At 43.8% G+C, this 19,525-nt stretch overlaps 1 protein-coding gene across 1 annotated transcript in view; it reads right to left on the bottom strand.

Annotated features, from left to right (window-relative positions):
* Nucleotides 1-19,525, bottom strand: part of CSRNP2 (cysteine and serine rich nuclear protein 2) — a 54,893-nt gene that overhangs the window by 15,798 nt on the left and 19,570 nt on the right. The window contains exons 2-3 of the mRNA XM_040425924.1: nt 5,847-6,021; nt 1,455-1,714 (exon numbers count right to left, since the gene is read on the bottom strand). Coding sequence (XP_040281858.1) covers nt 1,455-1,714; nt 5,847-6,006 — 420 coding nt within the window. The 5' untranslated portion in view covers nt 6,007-6,021. The remainder of the gene's footprint in view (nt 1-1,454; nt 1,715-5,846; nt 6,022-19,525) is intronic.

Raw genomic sequence — 19,525 nt, 5'->3', positions numbered from 1 at the left:
TAAGGGTCCATTCACACATCAGTGTGTGTTTTGCGGATCCACGGATCCGCAAAACACAGACAGCGGCAATGTGCGTTCCGCATTTTGCGGACCGCACATTGCCGGCACTAAGAGAATATGCCTATTCTTGTCCGCTATTGCGGACAAGAATAGGACATGTTCTATTTTTTTCAGGATCGGAATTGCGGACCCGGAAGTGCGGGTCCGCAATTTCGGATCGGGGCCGCATGTCGTGCGGCCCCATAGAAATGTATGTGTCCGCAATTCCGTTCCGCAAAATGCGGAATGGAATTGCGGATGTGTGAATGGAGCTGTATGCTAAGGATACTTTCACACTCGCGTTTGGTGCGGATACGTCATGGATCTGCACAGACGGATCTGTTCACATAATACGTCCGCAGGCATCCGTTCAGAACGGATCTGTTTGTATTATCTTTAAAATAGCCAAGACGGATCCGTCTTGAACACCATTGAAAGTCAATGGGGACGGATCCGTTTTCACTGACACAATCTGGCACAATAGAAAAGGGATCCGTCCCCATTGACTTTCATTGTGTGTCAGGGCGGATCCGTTTGGCTCAGTTTCGTCAGATGGACAACAAAACGCTACAAGCAGCATTTTGGTGTCCGCCTCCAAAGCGGGATGGAGGCGGAACGGAGGCAAACTGATGCATTCTGAGTGGATCCTTATCCATTCAGAATCCATTAAAGGGAACCTGTCACCGGGATTTTGTGTATAGAGCTGAGGACATGGGTTGCTAGATGGCCGCTAGCACAGCCGCAATACCCAGTCCCCATAGCTCTGTGTGCTTTTATTGTGTCAAAAAAACGATTTCATACATATGCAAATTAACCTGAGATGAGTCCTGTCCCTGACTCCTCTCACGTACAGGACTCATCTCAGGTTAATTTGCATATATATAAAATCAGTTTTTTTACACAATAAAAGCACACAGAGCTATGGGGACTGGATATTGTGGATGTGTTAGCGGCTATCTAGCAACCCATGTCCTCAGCTCTATACCCAAAATCCTGGTGACAGGTTCCATTTAAGGGCAAAACTTATCCGTTTTGGACCACTTGTGAACAAACGGAAACCAAAACGCCAGTGTGAAAGTAGCCTAAGATGTTCTAGATATATCTTCTGGTAAGTTGAGGCTCTAAACTGTTCACTAACTACAACTTGTGGATGCCAAATCTAACTGTATGCCATGGATGGCCAACCTGCAGCTCTCCAGCTGTTGCAAAACTACAACTCCCAGCAGGCCCAGACTGCCTACACCTATCATCCTATAGCAGGGCATGGTGGGAATTGTAGTTTTACAACAGCTGGAGAGCCACAGGTTGGCCATCCCTGCTGTATGCGGTCCATGATCTAGACCATAAATTTTATAGAAAGTATTACAGAAGCCACCATTATTTCTGCCTTTCCATTGCAGGTAGAAGTAACTTACCTTCATCTTCCTTGTATGAAGTTTCTCCTCCTTTAGGTGCTCACGCAGAATTTCCCGGTGTGTCACTTCTTGTTCCTGGGCAAACTCACAGAGCGTGTATTTTTGCACGGAGTTGTGGTGCTGGGCCATTCCCAAGGAACTACCACCTTGGCTTGGCACACTAGTGAAACCTTGGCGACGTGAGAAGTAATAGACAGTGACTTGGTCGAAACGGACATTCTTTTGTCTCAGAAGTTTCTGCCGCTTCAGGATGGATGTTGCTGAAATAAATAATAATAAATAAAAAAATTTAAAGACCACAATTATTGTAACATAAACCGCATAAAACTGCCTAACCACTTAAAGGGGTTTTCCGGGCATACATAATTTCTAACATGTGCCAGCAGCCTGGCCCCTCTACTGAAAGGATCATACTTACCTGTGGCTTCGGTCCTCCGCGTTGGTTCCCATGTCTCTATCTTCCTCCCCAGCCTGGGCATGGACTCTTCAGCCAACTGCTGGCTCCTCAAGAAACATCTCACTGAAGTCAACGGTTGGATGAATAGGATCAGGTGACCATGCCCATTAAAACAAACTGGAAGATGGAGATGCAGGAGCCACCATAGGAGAACAGAGCAGTGGGAAGCAGGCAAGTATGATCCTTTCAGTAAGGGATGAAGACTGCCAGCACCAGTTAGTATTCTTGGACAACCCCTTTAAAGGGAACCTGTCACCGGGATTTTGTGTATAGAGCTGAGGACATGGGTTGCTAGATGGCCACTAGCACATCCGCAATACCCAGTCCCCATAGCTCTGTGTGCTTTTATTGTGAAAAAAAAAACGATTTGATACATATGCAAATTAACATAAAAGAGTCATATCTTACTTGTGTGACCAGAGAAGAGTCACATTTTGAAGCTCTGACTCATCTCAGGTTAATTTGCATATGTATCAAATAGGTTTTTTTCACAATAAAAGCACAGAGCTATGGGGACTGGGTATTGCGGATGTGCTAGCGGTGATCTAGCAACCCATGTCCTCAGCTCTATACCCAAAATCCCGGTGACAGGTTCCCTTTAAGGGCACAGCAATTTTCTGTTTTATGTTACTCCCTGCCTTCCCGCTTCCTGTAGCCATAACCTCCAAAGGAACTTCACTATGAGAGGCCTCAGAGCCTTCAGAAGGCCTTAGGCTGACATAGCAACTGAACGGCTCCTTCGATCTTGGCAAGGGGAAGTCGTTCAGAACAGACCACTCAGAAGTCATGGTCACAAGTTACTAAAGCATCTGAAGGGTTAAATGTCTGATTAGCGTCATCCCCGATCATGGACACTGCCTCTGGGTGTCTGTTGTGTAAAACAGCAGGCACCCGGCCATCGTTACATGTATGGCGGATGTCCTGAAGGGATTTAAGGGGTGGCCTGATTGTTTAATACGGATGACCATCAGTATGTGATTGGCGGGGGTGTTGTCAGACCCCACCGATCAGATAATGATGACCTATGACCTATCCTGAGGTACGCTGCTACCAGTTTTATGGTGCCCTAACTTAAAGCAACATTAACAGCTGGGTCACCGACTAGAACTGACCTAGCCATTTTGCTAAAATCTGTATTGAACAGCTCAGTACAAAGCATTTGCTGGTGAGTCCTCATATTCATGAGGTCCTGGTTCTCGCCCCTAATAGCTGTAAGAAAAATATGTCAATCAGCAGCTGGGGCATGCTGTGCGCAGTGCTGTTCAATACAGATTTTTAGGAAAGTGGTTGGATCAATTAAAGAGCATTGCCAAGGATATAGGTCACCAGTGTACACTTCCATAAAAATGGTGATGAGCCAACTTCTGTTTTCAAGTTCGGTTTATCTAAGAATTTTGTTATGGATTCCGCTACCACGGACAACACACGAACCTTGTACGCCGAACTTGAAAACAGAAGTTGGCTGATCCCTAATTGTTGACAGATTCCCTTTAATACCGACATCTCCTGTCAACTTTAGATGAAATAACCAGTAAAGGTTTAAACTTATAGAATCTGATGTGCACTGTTTGAGGCTATGGACACCTTTGACATGGAAAACATTTTTTACATGTTAGGGGTTACCATGTCTATAAAAATTGCCCCAAGTTTTAACCTGCAGTCTTCATTCATTTTCAGACACCCTAATATTCAAGTTTGCGAACTGGTCCTAGTTTTCCCCTTTTCTCATGTGGAAGTGTCTTTCCAAATGCTGGATGTTCTGTGTATCCAGGATGCTGCTGCCTTCACCAGCTCCACACACTAGCATGGAACATTCCTTCCTGTACTTCTACAGATTATGTGGGATCATAAGGTGCTGATGCTGAAGAGTGGGTGCTCTGCTCTCTCTTCTTCTACCCTGTACACACACTATGTATTTCACCCTTTCCCCTCTCTCTGCCCTGTCAGATGCAGCACAGCAACCAGCTAGGTGAAGGAGTTAGGAGACTTTCACACTCGCGTTTGGTGCGGATCCGTCATGGATCTGCACAGACGGATCCCTTCAGATAATACAAACATCTGCATCCGTTCAGAACAGATCCATTTGTATTATCTTTAACATAGCCAAGACGGATCCGCGAGCAGCGTTTTGGTGTCCGCCTCCAAAGCGGAATGGAGGCGGAACGGAGGCAAACTGATGCATTCTGAGCCAATCCTTTTCCATTCAGAATCCATTAGGGCAAAACTGATCCGTTTTGGACCGTTTGTGAGAGCCCTGAACGGATCTCAGAAACGGAAAGCCAAAACGCCAGTGTGAAAATAGCCTTACCCACACACACTGCAGCAAAAATATAGATCATTTCCAATTAAAGTTCGTAGGTTGCTTTGGAAACAAAAAAAACTATCAGCGCAAAGGTATCCATAGACTAAGGGCTCATTCAGACGGCCGTATGCTGTCCGCAAAAATACTGAATGCTATCCGTTTTTTTGCGGATCCGCAAAAAAACGGATCTGCAAAAAAACGGATAGCATTCAGTATTTTTGCGGACCCATAGACTTCAATGGGGCCATGTCCTGATTTTCACGGACAAGTATAGGACATGTTTCATTTTTTTTTGCGGATCCGCAAAAAAACGGATAGCATTCAGTATTTTTGCGGACATCATACGGCCGTCTGAATGAGCCCTAACTATGAGAATTTCCCATACATGGCTGACAAACATGGAGACAAGGGAAGCAACTGGAAAGAAAGGAGGTTAGGTGACTGGGTCACTTAAAATGGTGTCTCCAGAGGCCGCATAGCTGACTAATGCCTTATTCACACAGTCAGTGTTTGGTCAGTGATTTCCATCATGGATTGTGAGCCAAAACCAGGTGCGGGTCAGAAACACAGAACAGGAGCAAATCTTTTCATTGCACCTTTTTCTCTGTGAAGGCTCTGCTCCTGGTTGTGGTGCAATCACTGATGGAAATCACTGACCAAACACTGAACTGCGTGAAAAAGGCCTAACGGGTGGGCTAACCTTAGGAGAAACTCAAGCAGAGCAGTCAGGAGACTTAGGGTTCATTCATGTGACCGTGTGTATTTTGCGGTCCACAATAAATATGGATGACATCCGTGTGACATCCCTGTGACAAAACGAACAAGAAAGAATAGGACATGCTCTTTTTTGTGGGCCCATTGAAATGAATGGGTACTAAGGGTCCTTGCACATGGGTGCAGGTTTACATACAGAAAATCCACACACGTTACTAGCAGTTTTTTTCCATTTCCATTCCATTGAAAAGGGTGAAATCTACACAAGAAAAACACAACAATCGACATGCTGCAGATTTAAAAATCGGCACAGGTGGTCAATGTCTGCACGTTAGAGAGAAGCATAGTGTGCATGAGATTGATGTAAACTCCTTGCTCATACTTCATCATGAGAACCCGTGCATACTCTGCAGGTGGCCTTAGTGGCACAGAGCTTTTCTAGTATTGCTCAACCGTGGAGGATCACAGCAGTTGTACCTCCACCGGTAGAAGTATTCCTCCTTTTTAATAGCTCTATATAGCCTCAAGACTGGCTGGCTATGGTAGCAAATACTGTAGAAATTACGCAAGAACACAAGCCGGAATCAAACAGAAGATTTATTATTTAATGCGGCTAAACATGGCTTCCTAGGCCATGAGACACCATCTTAAAAGGGAACCTGTCATCAACTTTGTGCTGCCCATACTAACGGCAGTTCGCCCTCCGCCACTTCTGGGGCTCAATTTAGGAGATAGGTGCGGGTCCCAGAGGTGAGACCCGCACCTATCAGACAATGGGGGCATATCCTAGAGATATGCCCCCATTGTCTCATATGAGACAACCCCTTTAAGGACAGGTCATCAAAGTTAAACCCTGGAAAACACATCTAAGCGGACAAGGTAACGCAATCAGCTACAGCACAGGGTGAAGACAACGTACGGATAAGTTCAGTGGTGGTAGGAGCGTTGATGCTGTCACAGCTGTCCGCACTATCGCTGTTGGAGATCTCATCATCAGAATCTTTTGATGTAGAAATTGGCGATCCAGCATCTACTTCTTCAAACTTTCTTTTCAGGCTTCTGCTCATCACAGCATCCATTTGTTTCAGGGTTGCCTGCCAGAAAAAAAATAAAAATAAAATGATGCTATCTATATACAACGTCTTATTAAACAGCCCAGCCCATTTAAAAGGGAATTTCGCACCGTGAAAATGCAATATCATCTGCAGGCAGCATGTTACGGAGCAGGAGGAGCTGAGCAGATTGATATAGAAGTTATGCAAAAAGAGTCAGTATAATTTATTCATTAAAATCTCTGCTTTCCATGCTGAAGAGTCATGTGGGCGGTCCTACTCAGTGATTGACAGCCAACTCTGCACGATTAAGGACAAAGTTAGCTGTCAATCAGTAAGTATGACCGCCCACATGACTCCTCAGCATAGAAGGAGGTTTAATTAAACAAATTACAAGTTTTACTGAATCTTTTCTCATAAAACTATATATCGATCTGCTCAGCTCCTTCTGCTCCATCACATGCTGCCTGCAGATTGCATGGTGACAGGTTCCCTATAATGCCAGTAAGCTGCATGGCTAGCCGTACACTTTATTTCTATTTTCTGACTTTTTTTCTTCTTAAACCAACTAAACCACAATTCCCTCACCAGCGTTGCTAGGTGCCTGTCAACATCAAAGCCAGGCCTCGCAGCAGCTTAAAGCCAGGCATTCTTATCAAGGTCGCCAGCAAACTGCAATTAGCAGCTGGCGCACATAATGTCGGGAGACTGTAGGCGCATTATAGTTTTCCTGTTACACGTATGGAATGGTCTGGATAACACTTCAATAAAATCCAAGTGGCGTATAGGAGAGAAATGAGGTGGGACAAATGACGCTAATAATGGGCCCACCACTAATCCTCACTAAACTATAGTCTATCCAACCCCTATAGGCTTATGGGGCGATATAGTAGAAGGATAGGCTGTTCCAAGGCTAGTCCATTATCTGGAAAGCTGGCCAGTTATCTGGCCATTGTAAAATCATGCTGTTGCTAGCCAGCAAGGTACATCTTGGTGAGGGAAATGGACACACTGCTAGCTACAAAGACAACCTCTTAATGGGAACACATAATACCGCTTATCTTACACGTTGTTGATTTAACACTTTAAAGGATAACGGTCATATTTTAGCTTATGTTACTGCAGCAGCAGCATTATGCATAAAGAAATCTTTAGTTTCTTCACTTACCACTGTTCTCCTTGAGTTTTCCCCTTAGTTATGGCTGTTTTGAATCCTACATTATGGGAATCTTCTCAAGATGGCTCCTCTGCCAGTTCTCTGAGGCCAAAACTGCATTACTTCAGGTCACATACACACTTGCTGTAGCCAGCAGCTTCCTGACAGCCAATCAGATTGGATTACTGAGAGACATGCCTCCTCACTCTGAAGCCTAATGCAGGCATGCAGTGTGAAGGACCGCCCCTCTGTCTTCCTAGCCGGAGACATGAGCCATAGCAATGGTCTTTTAAGGGAGCAGTGAAAAGGGACAGAGGACATTAATGAAAGCTGTTATTATAAGGTAATTACAGATCTTTTGGCAATCATTGACTAACTCAGGTATACATGCCCAGCTCTAATAAACTAGCAAACAAAAAAAAAAATGACAGTTATCCTTTAAGAGGCATGTTACCACTAAACACATTACATATCTATAGGTACAGAACTACAAAAGAGGCATCACATTATTGGTACTGGGTGCCACATGGGTGGTCTATGACAAATGGGCAGAGTACACACATAGGTATCATTACTGGTTAATGAACATTAACATGCAGTTAGTTTTTGGTTTTGTTTCCAGTGATGCACCCCTGGTTAGGAGTAGAACATTTTCTCCGTATAGAGCTTCCACAGCAATCAGTACAAACCAAAAGCAGAATAATGTTATAATAAATTGACCCTAAAATAGCCTACCAAACTACAGAATGAATTGACCTATTAGGATGATTTCACACATCATGTATTTGTTCGAGAATACCAGCTGCGCAAAATTCCAGTTCAGCACGCTCTATCTGTGCAATCCGCGGCTCAATCTGCACCAAAATGTGCAATGAAATCTGCATAAAACACACGAGTTACCTGTGCGACAAAAAACTCATTGTACAAACTCACCCTTAAAGGGCATCTGTCAGTAGATTTGTACCTACGACACTGGCCGACCTGTTACATGTGCGCTTGGGCAGCTGAACACATCTGTGTTGGTCCTATGTTCATATGTGTCCGCATTACTGAGAAAAATGATGTTTTATTATATGTAAATGAGCCTCTAGGAGCAATGGGGGCGTTGCCTTTACACCTAGAGGCTCTGCTTTCTGCAGAATCTTCTGCACTTTGGCAGAGCTGGGCGGTGTAAATGTGATCACCCCTGTCTGGCCCTGTCAAACAAAGTGGAAAGGACGTGGCAGTTGCAGAGAGCGCCGAACCTCAAGGTGTAACAGCAACGCCCCCATTGCTCCAAGAGGCTAATTTGCATATATTACAACATCATTTTTCTCAGCAATGCGGACACATATGAACATGGAACTAACACAGATGCCTTCAGCTGCCAAGCGCACACGTACCAGGTCAGCCAGTGTCATAGGTACAAAACTGCGGACAGATACCCTTTAAAATACTTGTCCAGCCTCTTTTTTTTATATTAAGTAATGGTTTATTCTCAGGATAGGCCATCACTAGCTGATCGGTGGAGGACCAGCACCCTGCAACCCTGCAGATATTCTATCTAGTGTAGCTCCATTGTCAGATGTCGACACCGGAAATACACACCACGGTCAACACGGTTATGGACAGTGCTGCCCCCACTGAGGTCAATGAGAGCAGCTCTGTGGTAGTAAGGACACTGACAGTGCTGGGTAGTTCTGGCGATAGAGCTAACAGCTGGTGGGCAGGGGTGTCTGACCCCCACCGATCAGCTAGTGATGGCCTGTCTTGAGGATAGCAAAATAGTAGAAATATCCGCAGCACTCTCCAATTTGTGCAAAAAAACACAGTTTTTTTAATTCCATCAGCAGATTACAATGCAACGTTTCGACTTAGCCAAGTCTTTATTAAGCAATTATTAATTGACAATCAATTGCTTGATAAAGACTTGTCTAAGTCGAAACATTGCATTGTAAGCTGCTGATGGAATAAAAAAAAAAAACTGTTTTTTTGCACAAATTGGAGAGTGCTGCGGATATTTCTACTATTTTGCTATTTGAAGAGAGCCCTAGCCTGGATCTCCTTCCGCGGGCACCACTACTCTGGACCTGAATGCCGGGTACCTGGACTATTGGTACGATTTATCCCATGGTAGGATTTGTGGTGCCGTTATTAGTGTCTTGAGGGCAGGCCATCATCTACAGGCGCTGGTCCACCACTTATGCTCTGTTCGCCCCATCATTCACATCAAGAGCGGTGCACCATGTTGCAGTGTTCTTGCCATTAGAAGGTCGATAGACCTGCCACCAGTATACTCATGTGACAGTGCACCTAATAACGAGTATTCCTGAAGGTGACCACATTATACAGTAAGTTCTGATGCTGTTGGAGCAGTCCCTCCCCGCTCCCTATGCTCCTCGGTTCACTGCCTCCGACTGCCTGTGTTTTTCTATTTCTTGCATCCTCGCAGCTGCTTGCCTGGAACACTCCGCCCCATCTAGTCATTTGGCTTGGTTGTCACGGCAACAGTCTTCCGTTTGCATAGGCAGAATATTCAGAGACTCCAGAATGGCTGTGCGGAGCAGGGCCTGCCCTGACAACAGCAGCTCGAACAGTATTTTGTGACCTACCAATACGGAGAATTACATAGATTTTACTTAGGAAATATGCTTAGAACTAAGGCAACTGCCTAAAATGGATCGAATTGCCTTAACAGACATTATACAAGTGGCCAGACACCGAGAATCATCCATTTCACTGCAGAACATCTCATCCTCCTTACTGAGATTGCTCCTCATCTCTACCCCAGCTTCACAGATAGTCTTGTTGGTTTGGGACACTGAACACAGTCATTTTAATCTATATCTATACGTACAGTAAAATTCTGTATACGGCTTCTTTTCAAACTAGCACTAAAATCTTGCGGCAGAGGAATGGCCTGCCGGAGTTCATCGTATCCGGTATAGCCAGAAAGTACCGAAGCACCGCCAGCCCCTAGTGACTATAATAGTATCTGGACAATTTCCAGCATTAGTGCCAAGATTCAGCAAGCAGCTTTTTTTTTTCCGTCTGTCTGAATCACGACACTAATGCCGGAAACAGGCTGGATGCCACTGGGTCCCATAATAGTCAGGGGGCTCCGGCAGGGAAAGGAAGTATCAGGCAATGCTGAATACAATGGTGGAACAGCCTGCCGGAAGATTTTAGCGATAGTGTGAAACTAACCTAATCTATATTTTAGTCATTTAAAGGGGTTGTCCCACCAATAATATTCTAAACCAGCACCTGGATCTGAATACTTATGTAATTGCATGTAATTAAGCATTTAGTATAGCCACTGAGCTCATCAATAAAATGTATCTGTATAGCGCCACCTGCTTTTTATTTTTCTCTTATTTCTTTGACCTGCTCACTGAGATGGCCGCACATGCTCAGTTTCATCCTTCAACTGCCTTCTGAGCTGTGATAGGAAGAGCTGAGACACGCCCCCTGAGCTGTGATAGGAAGAGCTGAGACACGCCCCCTGAGCTGCAGCAGAAAAGACACTCCAATTGAGCGTTCAGCTTGATATAAATCCAGCAGAGCAATGAATGAGGAGATCTCTGGATCCATGTGAGGTACAGGGCTGGTTCTAGCTTTGTTAAAAAGAGATCGTCATCATGATGTCAGATTTTCATTTTCTAAATTAGTCATGGGATAACAGTTTATAAGGCCAAAAAAAGACATCTGTCATTCAGTTCAGCCTGTTATCCTGCAAGTTGATCCAGAGGATGGCAAAAAAAAAAAACTGTGAGGTAGAAGCCAATTTTCCCCACTTAAGGGGAAAATAAATTCCTTTCCGACTCCAATCAGGCAATCAGAATAACTCCCTGGATCAACGACCCCTCTCTAGCAGCTATAGCCTGTAATATTATTACACTCCAGAAATACATCCAGGCCCCTCGTGAACTCTTTTAGTGAACTCACCATCACCACCTCCTCAGGCAGAGAGCTCCATAGTCTCACTGCTCTTACCGTAAAGAATCCTCTTCTATGTTTGTGTAGAAGCCTTCTTTCCTCCAGACGCAGAGGATGTCCCCTCGTCACAGTCACGGGGATAAATAGATGATGGGAGAGATCTCTGTACTGACCCCTGATATATTTATACATAGTAATTAGATCTCCCCTCAGTCATCATTTTTCTAAAGTGAATAACCCTAATTTTGATAATCTTTCTGGGTACTGTAGTCCACCCATTCCAGATATTACTTTAGTTGCCCTTCTCTGAATCCTCTCCAGCTCTGCTATGTCTGCCTTGTTCACAGGAGCCCAGAACTGTACACAGTACTCCATGTGTGGTCTGACTAGTGATTTGTAAAGTGGTAGGACTATGTTCTCATCACGGGCATCTATACCCCTTTTGATGCAACCCATTATCTTATTGGCCTTGGCAGCAGCTGCCTGACACTGGTTTCTACAGCTTAGTTTGCTGTTCACTAAAATTCCTAGGTCCTTTTCCATGTCAGTGTTACCCAGTGTTTTACCATTTAGTATGTACAGGTGACTTGCATTATTCCTTCCCATGTGCATAACCTTACATTTGTCAGTGTTAAACCTCATCTGCCACTTATCTGCCCAAGCCTCCAATCTATCCAGATCCCTCTGTAGTAGTATACTGTCTTCTTCAGTGTAATTATTTTACACAGTTTAGTGTCATCTGCAAAAATTTATATTTTACTATGCAAGCCTTCTACAAGATCATTAATATATTAGATAATAGGGCCCAATACTGAGGTATTCCACTAGTGACAATGACCCAATCTGAGTGTGTACCATTAATAACCACCCTCTGTTTTCTATCACTGAGCCAGTTACTTACCCACATACAGACATTTTCTCCCAGTCCAAGCATTCTCATTTTATATACTAACCTTTTATGTGGTACAGTGTCAAATGCTTTGGAGAAGTCCAGATATACAACATCCATTGATTTGCCTCCGTCAAGTGTAGAACATTACCTCCTCATAGAAACATATTCAATTCGTTTGACATGACCGATCCCTCATGAAGCCATGCTGATATGGTGTTATTTTCTCATTTTCAATGAGATACTCAAAGATAGCAGCTCTTAGAAAACCTTCAAACAGTTTACCCACGACAGATGTTAAACTTACCAGCCTATAGTTTCCAGGCTCTGTTTTTGGACCCTTTTTGAATATTGGCACCACATTTGCTATGCGCCAATCCTGTGGAACATTCCCTGTCAGTATAGAGTCTGCAAATATCAGAAATAAGGGTCTGGCTAGGACATTACTTAATTCTCTTAGGATACGGGGGTGTATGCCATCTGGTCCTAGAGATTTGTCTATCTTTTTAAGACGCCGCTGTACTTTTTCCTGGGTCAGACAGGGCACTTTTAAATTCTGCATTTCATCTAACTGTTTATTTTCTTCAGTGAATACAGTGGAGAGAAAAATATTTAACAGCTTTTCTTTCTCCTCATCGCTCTGTAAAGGGCCATCACCTTCAGATTTATACTTTTTACCATTTATATAACTGAAGAACATTTTAGGGTTAGTTTTGCTCTCTTCAGCAATTAATCTCTCAGTCTCTAGTTTGGCTGCTTTTATTTGTTATTTACATATTCTATTTTTTTCCTTATAGTTTTTCAGTGCTTCCTCGCTACCCTCCTGTTTTAGTGATTTAAATGCTTTCTTTTTGTCATTTATTGCTTTCTTTACAGTTCTATTTATCCACATTGTTTTTTTCTTGTTCCTTAACCTTTTATTTCCATAAGGTATGTACCTCTCACAAATTAGATTTTAGGATGCTTTTAAAAATATCCCATTTTGTGGCTGTATTTTTATTTTTGAGGACTCTCTTATTTGGCTAAGCTTTTTTGAAGTTTTGTATGTTTGTTCCTCCCTGAAGAAACACTCTTTTGAATCACAATTGGAAGGTTATTACTTTATGGTCACTATTTCCCAGGTCTCCCCCAACCTGCACATCTGTTGTTCTGTCAGGTCTATTGGTTAATATTAAGTCCAGTATGGCTGTCCCTCAAGTCGGGTTCTGACCCAGTTGGGAAAGGTAATTGTCTGTGGTTATTGCCAATAATCTGTTTCCTTTATGAGATATACAGTTTTCAGTTTCCCAGTCTATATCTGGGTAGTTGAAGTCCCTCTCGGATTGTTTTCATCCAACATTACTGATGCTCTGCACTGGATGACACAGTGCCGCGTTTATGATTCTCCCCTTTACCTACTGAGTATGCGTGCGCTCACCCCCTGGGCTGCAATGCCACATATTTCGCTGCGCTGAGTAGGAAGGGTGTCAGTTGACGCGCCCGTACTCCTGATTGGCTTGTTCCGACAGCACACACCTCCGGGGGCAGGGGTTTATATTATATCCGTCCGGCGTTTACTGGGCCGTGCACGGCTGTCACAGTGCCGATTCCCGCATGCTACAGTGCGGTTACAAATGTAGCAACTGGCAGCAATTGTATCTATGTTAATCACACCTGGGGAAGCGTGGCAGCGCATCTCCACGCAGAAACGCATTGAGCGAGTGTTTCACACCTTAACCTTAGAGTATTTTAGGTAGGGCAGGGGACAGCTGTGTTGATACACTGTGGCACACAGCTTAGTGGTGCCAGGTTACGGCTCCCGTTCACCCAGGTGGACCGGATAGAAACACTGGGAGGTGGAAAAATTAGGGTGACCCCTGACACTGAAAATATCTGCTCCTACTAGCTGTCGGACTATACCTGTGGATGACACGTACGCACTGATCTAAGTAAAGCTGAAAATAAGTGGGTCAATTTAAATTTTGTGCACCACAGGTTTTCTATCAAGCTGCAAGGCATGTAGATGGCGTTTATCTTAGTCCCTCTATACATGCATGGTACCCTGTTTGCCTGAACTAGACTGTAGAGGGTGTATAGGTCCCCTTACTAACCTTTTAGATAATTGGCATTAATAAAAAATTTATTATTTTGCTTTTTTAACGTTCTGTCAGGCTGTGAATACATGTTAAATCTGAACGTATACCTTTCAACACGGTTTTTGTAGTGCGTTATGTAGTTGAAGTCCCCCATAATAACCACCTCATTATGATTTGCCGCCTCGTCTATCTCGTTTAGTAGTAGATTTTATGTGGACTCTGGTATATTAGGTGGTTTATAATAAATTCATACCCACAGTGACTCCACATGTTCATGTCCCTCATTTATATCTTCACGGAGTGTGGGCTTTAGACAGGACTTTACATAAAGGCAGACCCCTCCACCTCTCCGGTTTTGACGATCCTTTCTAAACCGACTGTAACCTTGTACATTAACCGCCCAGTCATAGCTATCATCCAGCCATGTCTCAGTTATTCCCACTATGTCATAGTCCTCCTCACACATCACTAATTCCAGCTCCCCAGTTTTATTAGTCAGGCTTCTGGCATTAGTATACATACATTTAAGAGGTTTATGTATATTTTTTACCCTACACCTTTCCTTCTGAACTGTTCTAGTCCCTCCTTCCATTCCTCCCCCTGTCCCATAACCCCCTTTAAATTCTCGCTCGTTGTGTGCTTGAAAGGGAAGGAGGTGTTCTTCTGAGTGACTGACAGCCATCCGTGTATACATAGAGGGAAGGCTGTCTGTCTGCTTGACTTCATGACCAAATAAAGCAAGAATTTAAAGGGAATGTGTCATCAGAAAATGATATGGTATACTAACAACAATGTGTGATTGTAAACACAACTGTGTATCACCTCTATCAAGAATACGGTTAAAAGTCATTATGGAATGGAATATATCCTTTACAACTTCAACGTCTTGCTAGACGTATAAGATGCTTTACATGTACCTTGTTACGTTACTATCTTTAAATAAAAAAATATATAATAATTACCTATTGCTTGTCATGTTTTTATGTTTAACCTTTTTTTTTTTTTTTGAATTGTTGCTATTTTTTTATATAATTTTTTTTATAACTGTTTTTATTAACTTTTTGACAATTAAATTTGACTAACATTTCTAAAGCACAGTGTCACACATCTTATACACTTTAAATGGTGCTGTAAGCAAACAAGAGATCTCTTGGTTGGGTAATCTATGGTAAAATAGAAAGGTAATTTGGAGCATCTATAGATCAGCAGGAAATATCTGATAAACACATCTCAAAGGGATGCCCAGCGCCTCTCATCCCCGGAGGTCACCACCTCATAATTATAAAGCAACACATCAGCAGGGCCCTCTCCTTTTGAAATGTTCAATTCACTAAGTGCAGCCCGATAGTAAGCCTCATAGTTGTATTTAGGGACACCATGTCTGAATTTAGACACTATCTCCCGAGATCAAGATGAACACCTGGGCACACCTCCAGGGAGGCAGGGCAGTGAGGGCATCACAGCCATACCACACCTTAAGAAAAAGAGAAAATGTATTTTTAAATCAAATAATATAAGGGCCAGTATCGCTCCACTCTCCCAGCTGTATCCCACAAGGATTTGACAAAGGGTTTATGTAACCCCATACTCCCTAAGATCCCAGGGTAACCCCCATTGGAAGGTGTAGGATTATTGCACAGACCCCCAGTTATTCAAATGCAAGTGAGGGATGAGGACAATTGTACTTTTAGGATCTATGGTTGAGAGCTGAAGAAGTAGAGACATAAGGGTCATAGTGACATGGAAAATTAAAACAAAAATCACCATAAAAAAAAAAAAAAAAAAGCTAAAATTATGCAGTTATCACACTGGTCACGAGACCTAAAGCATGTTAAGACTTTGGGTACCTTTTCAGTAGCTACTGCATTATCATAAAAAGTAGAACTACAATGACAGATATCACTTCTGTATAGATAACACAGGATCCAGCATTCACAATAGGTGATATCCCAGCTTATCTGCTCCCTCCTGACCTCTGCACAGGTCACACAGCCTGCCTAGAAAATATCCCATAAAAGCAAATGGGGCCCTTCCTGTCCATTGTGTCTGTGGCTCCTCTCAAATAACAGGAAGTCTTGACATATTTTAGGCCTAGTGGCCAGTGTGAAAATGGCATGCTTTCTGGGTTTGTTTTACTGTTAAATATAGACAGGGACATAGAAAACAAAAACTTGATTAAAACAATCTCTTTAAAGAATGAAATACAACTTTAGGCCTCCTGCACACGAGCGTGTGCGCCCCGTGGTCGTGCAGCGGGCCGCAATGCTCGAACACCCAGGGCATGTCCTATATTTTTGCGGAACGGAAGTACGGGACGAAACCCCACGGAAGCACTCCGTAGAGCTCCCGTAGGGTTCCGGTCTGTGCTTCCGTTCCGCATCTCCGAATTTGCGGACCCATTGAAATGAATGGGTCCGGATCTGTCATGTGGAATGGCCACAGAACGGCGCCCGTGTATTGCGGATCCGCAATACAGCAACGGGAAGCACACGTTCGTGTGCAGGAGGCCTTATAGTGATTCTCTCTCCCCCTCCTCAACTCAAAACTATTGGGGTCATTTATCAAACTGGTCGAAAATAAAAACTCGCTTAGTTGCCCATAGCAACCAATCAGATTCCACCTTTCATTTTCCAAAGAAGCTATCAAAAACGAAAAGGAGGAATCTGATTGGTTGCTATGGACAACTAAGCCAATGGATGCGGAAAGCACACAGATGTCTTCCGTGTGCTTTCCGCATCCATATGTCCGTTCCGCAACAGATGGAACACGCCCTATTTTTGGCTACAAATTAGGACCACACACCCTTTGAAGTCAATGGGTGCGCAAAAAAAAAGGATGCAACATGGACATCATCCGTATTTTGTGGATCCGCGTTTTGCAGACTGCAAAATACATACAATCTTGTGAATGCGCCCTAAACAGACAACTACAAATCTACATTCATGAAATGCAAGTAATACAATTTAAAGGCGGAAATAGATGCTCTGCATGAGGCGACCATAATATCCGAAAAAAATCCTCTAAAAGTGGCAGCGAAGTAGTGTTTGTTGGAGCGCAGCATGGAGACGCTGGTGTCGCATTTGCTTATCCAGTGCAGGCATGTTTTGTATCATTTACTTAAACATTTGCATTTGTTTTTCATTTGTACTTTATGTCCTGGTTCTCAGCAGTCGGCTGGGAGTTAACTACGCTTTCCACAAACAGAAGCTGATAAAAAGGCCTCTAACTCTTACTAGGCTGGCGTGCCTGCGGTTTCCCAACATTGGGGGAGATTTATCATCTCCTTTGCACCTGAAAAATGGTGCTAAAAAGTTGCAAACGAAGTGTTTGTGACTTTTAAAAAAAATTGGCGCATCTCTAGGCATTTATGCCATCCTTGCCATTTTCTGAAAGTGGGCCTGGCAAGGGCAGAAAGTGGGCAAGGCCAGCAGCCGCGACAAATTCATTTACGCCAGTTTTCTGGCCCACATGAAGCTAAAAAGGCCCTGTTTAGGCGCACAGACTGCCGGAGGATGCACCTAATTTATGAGGCGAGTCTCGTCATAAATTAGGCGCATCCTCCATCGGTTCAGGGGATATCGAGACCTGTGCGGAAATCACTATTATGTAGAGGAAGTTATTACAAGCCACTTACTAATGTATTGTGATTGTCCATATTGCCTCCTTTGCTGTCTGGATACATTTTTCCATCACATTATATGCTCCTCATTTCCATGGTTACAGACCACCCAGCAATCCAGTGATGGTTGTGCTTGCACACTATCGAAAAAAGCACCAGCCTATGTGCGCTACCACGGTCCCAGCCACAAAATAGGCTGGCGCTTTTTCCTATGATAAAGTGTATACACTGGCAGATGCAGAGTATATGGGGAAAAAATGATCACGACTAAGATCATTCCTCCTTTTATTTTTTTCACTTAGGGTACTTTCACAATAGCGGCAGGACGGATCCGACAGGCTGTTTACCCTGTCGGATCCGTCTTGCCGCCGGACTGCCGCTCCGTCCCCATTATAGTCAATGGTGAGAGGCCGCTGGACTAAAAAGTCGGACATGCAGTACTTTAAGTCCGGTGGCCTCTCGCCATGCACTGCCGGAGCTCCGCTCCCGTCCCCATTATAGTCAATGGGGATGGAGTGGCAGTCCGGCGGCACAGCGAAATAGCGGCAGGACGGATCCGACAGGGTGAACAGCCTGTCGGATCCGTCCTGCCGCTAGTGTGAAAGTAGCCTAAATCATGCAATCAGCTGCTTTTCGGCTGATCTGCAGTACAATTAAACGGGTGTTCACAGGCCCAAAAAAACAAAAGTCACTCACCTGCCCCTTGCTGCCACCATAGCTCTTTCCAGTCCCTGGGCTGTTCACATCTGGACAGAGTCACGTGCATCACTGATCTCAGCGGTGACAATGTGTCCCCAAGCGGCACGAGACCCAAAGGTGATGTACTGCTTGGCTTGAATTGCTGCTGAGGCCAGTGAGTGGCTGCATTGGCGTTCATGACTCCATCTAGAAGTTTACCGTCCAGAGCCATAAAGGAGCCTGACTCTCTGCGCCAGTGGCGGGGGAGCAGGGTAAGGAGTTTTCTACTTTAGGTTCAGCACTCTACTGGCCAAACTGAAAATTGACATAAAAGCTGGAATAACCCTTACATCAAGAGAAATTAAATCACTAATGAAGTCATAAAGAGGTACTCTGCACTTAGAGGGGTTTTGCAGGATGCTCATGAAGTTGCTTACTTCATGTAGACTAGGGATAAGCGAATCAACTTTGGATGAAACAAATAAAGTCGATTTGCATAAAACTTCGTTCTAATATTGTACGGAGCAGGAGCTCCATACAGTATTAGAATGTATTGGCTCAGATGAGCCAAAGTTATTGCTTTGCAAAGTCTTGCGAGACTTCGCGTAATAACTTTATAAATTCATTTGTACTGTAAAAAAACATTTCCCGAACTCAGGTTCGGTTCCAAGTTTTATGCGAATCGACTTCAGATGTTATCATCCCTAATGTACACCTTCCCCGTGCTTTTTTTTTTGTAATTCAATTTTCACTCTCCAGACCATTTTTCACCATGTAAACCAATCCCTCTGGTTTCTTTTCCTTCCAGTATGACGCACTTCCTGTTGCTGTATCCCACCAAAACCAAGATGCCCTTCTCCTTCCTCGGCCACAGCTCCAGCCACACCACAACACCCAGCTGGTTTATAGCTCCTCCCACCAAGCTAGTTACATAGACACTCCCAGAAAATAAGACAAGCATGGACATTGTCATGTGACCAAAGCCCAGAACAGAAGATAGGCGCAATACATTACAAAATTACAGCTACCAACAAAAAAAAGTTATTTTAAGAATACTGATGCAAACCAGCAAACCCCCTTGACTTGCCTACAGTAAAAACGACTGTAACCCGCCTCGTTATAAATTAGGCTTCAGTTATAATTAGGCACTGCGGGGGGGGGGGGGGGGGGCGTACGAAGACCTTTGTAAGTGACCTCCAATGAGTCTACTG

The sequence above is a fragment of the Bufo bufo genome, chromosome 3, assembly GCF_905171765.1.
Source record: "Bufo bufo chromosome 3, aBufBuf1.1, whole genome shotgun sequence".
NCBI lineage: Eukaryota > Metazoa > Chordata > Amphibia > Anura > Bufonidae > Bufo > Bufo bufo.
The sequence above is the reverse complement of the archived record's forward strand: the minus strand, read 5'-3'. Positions and strand labels throughout refer to the sequence as shown.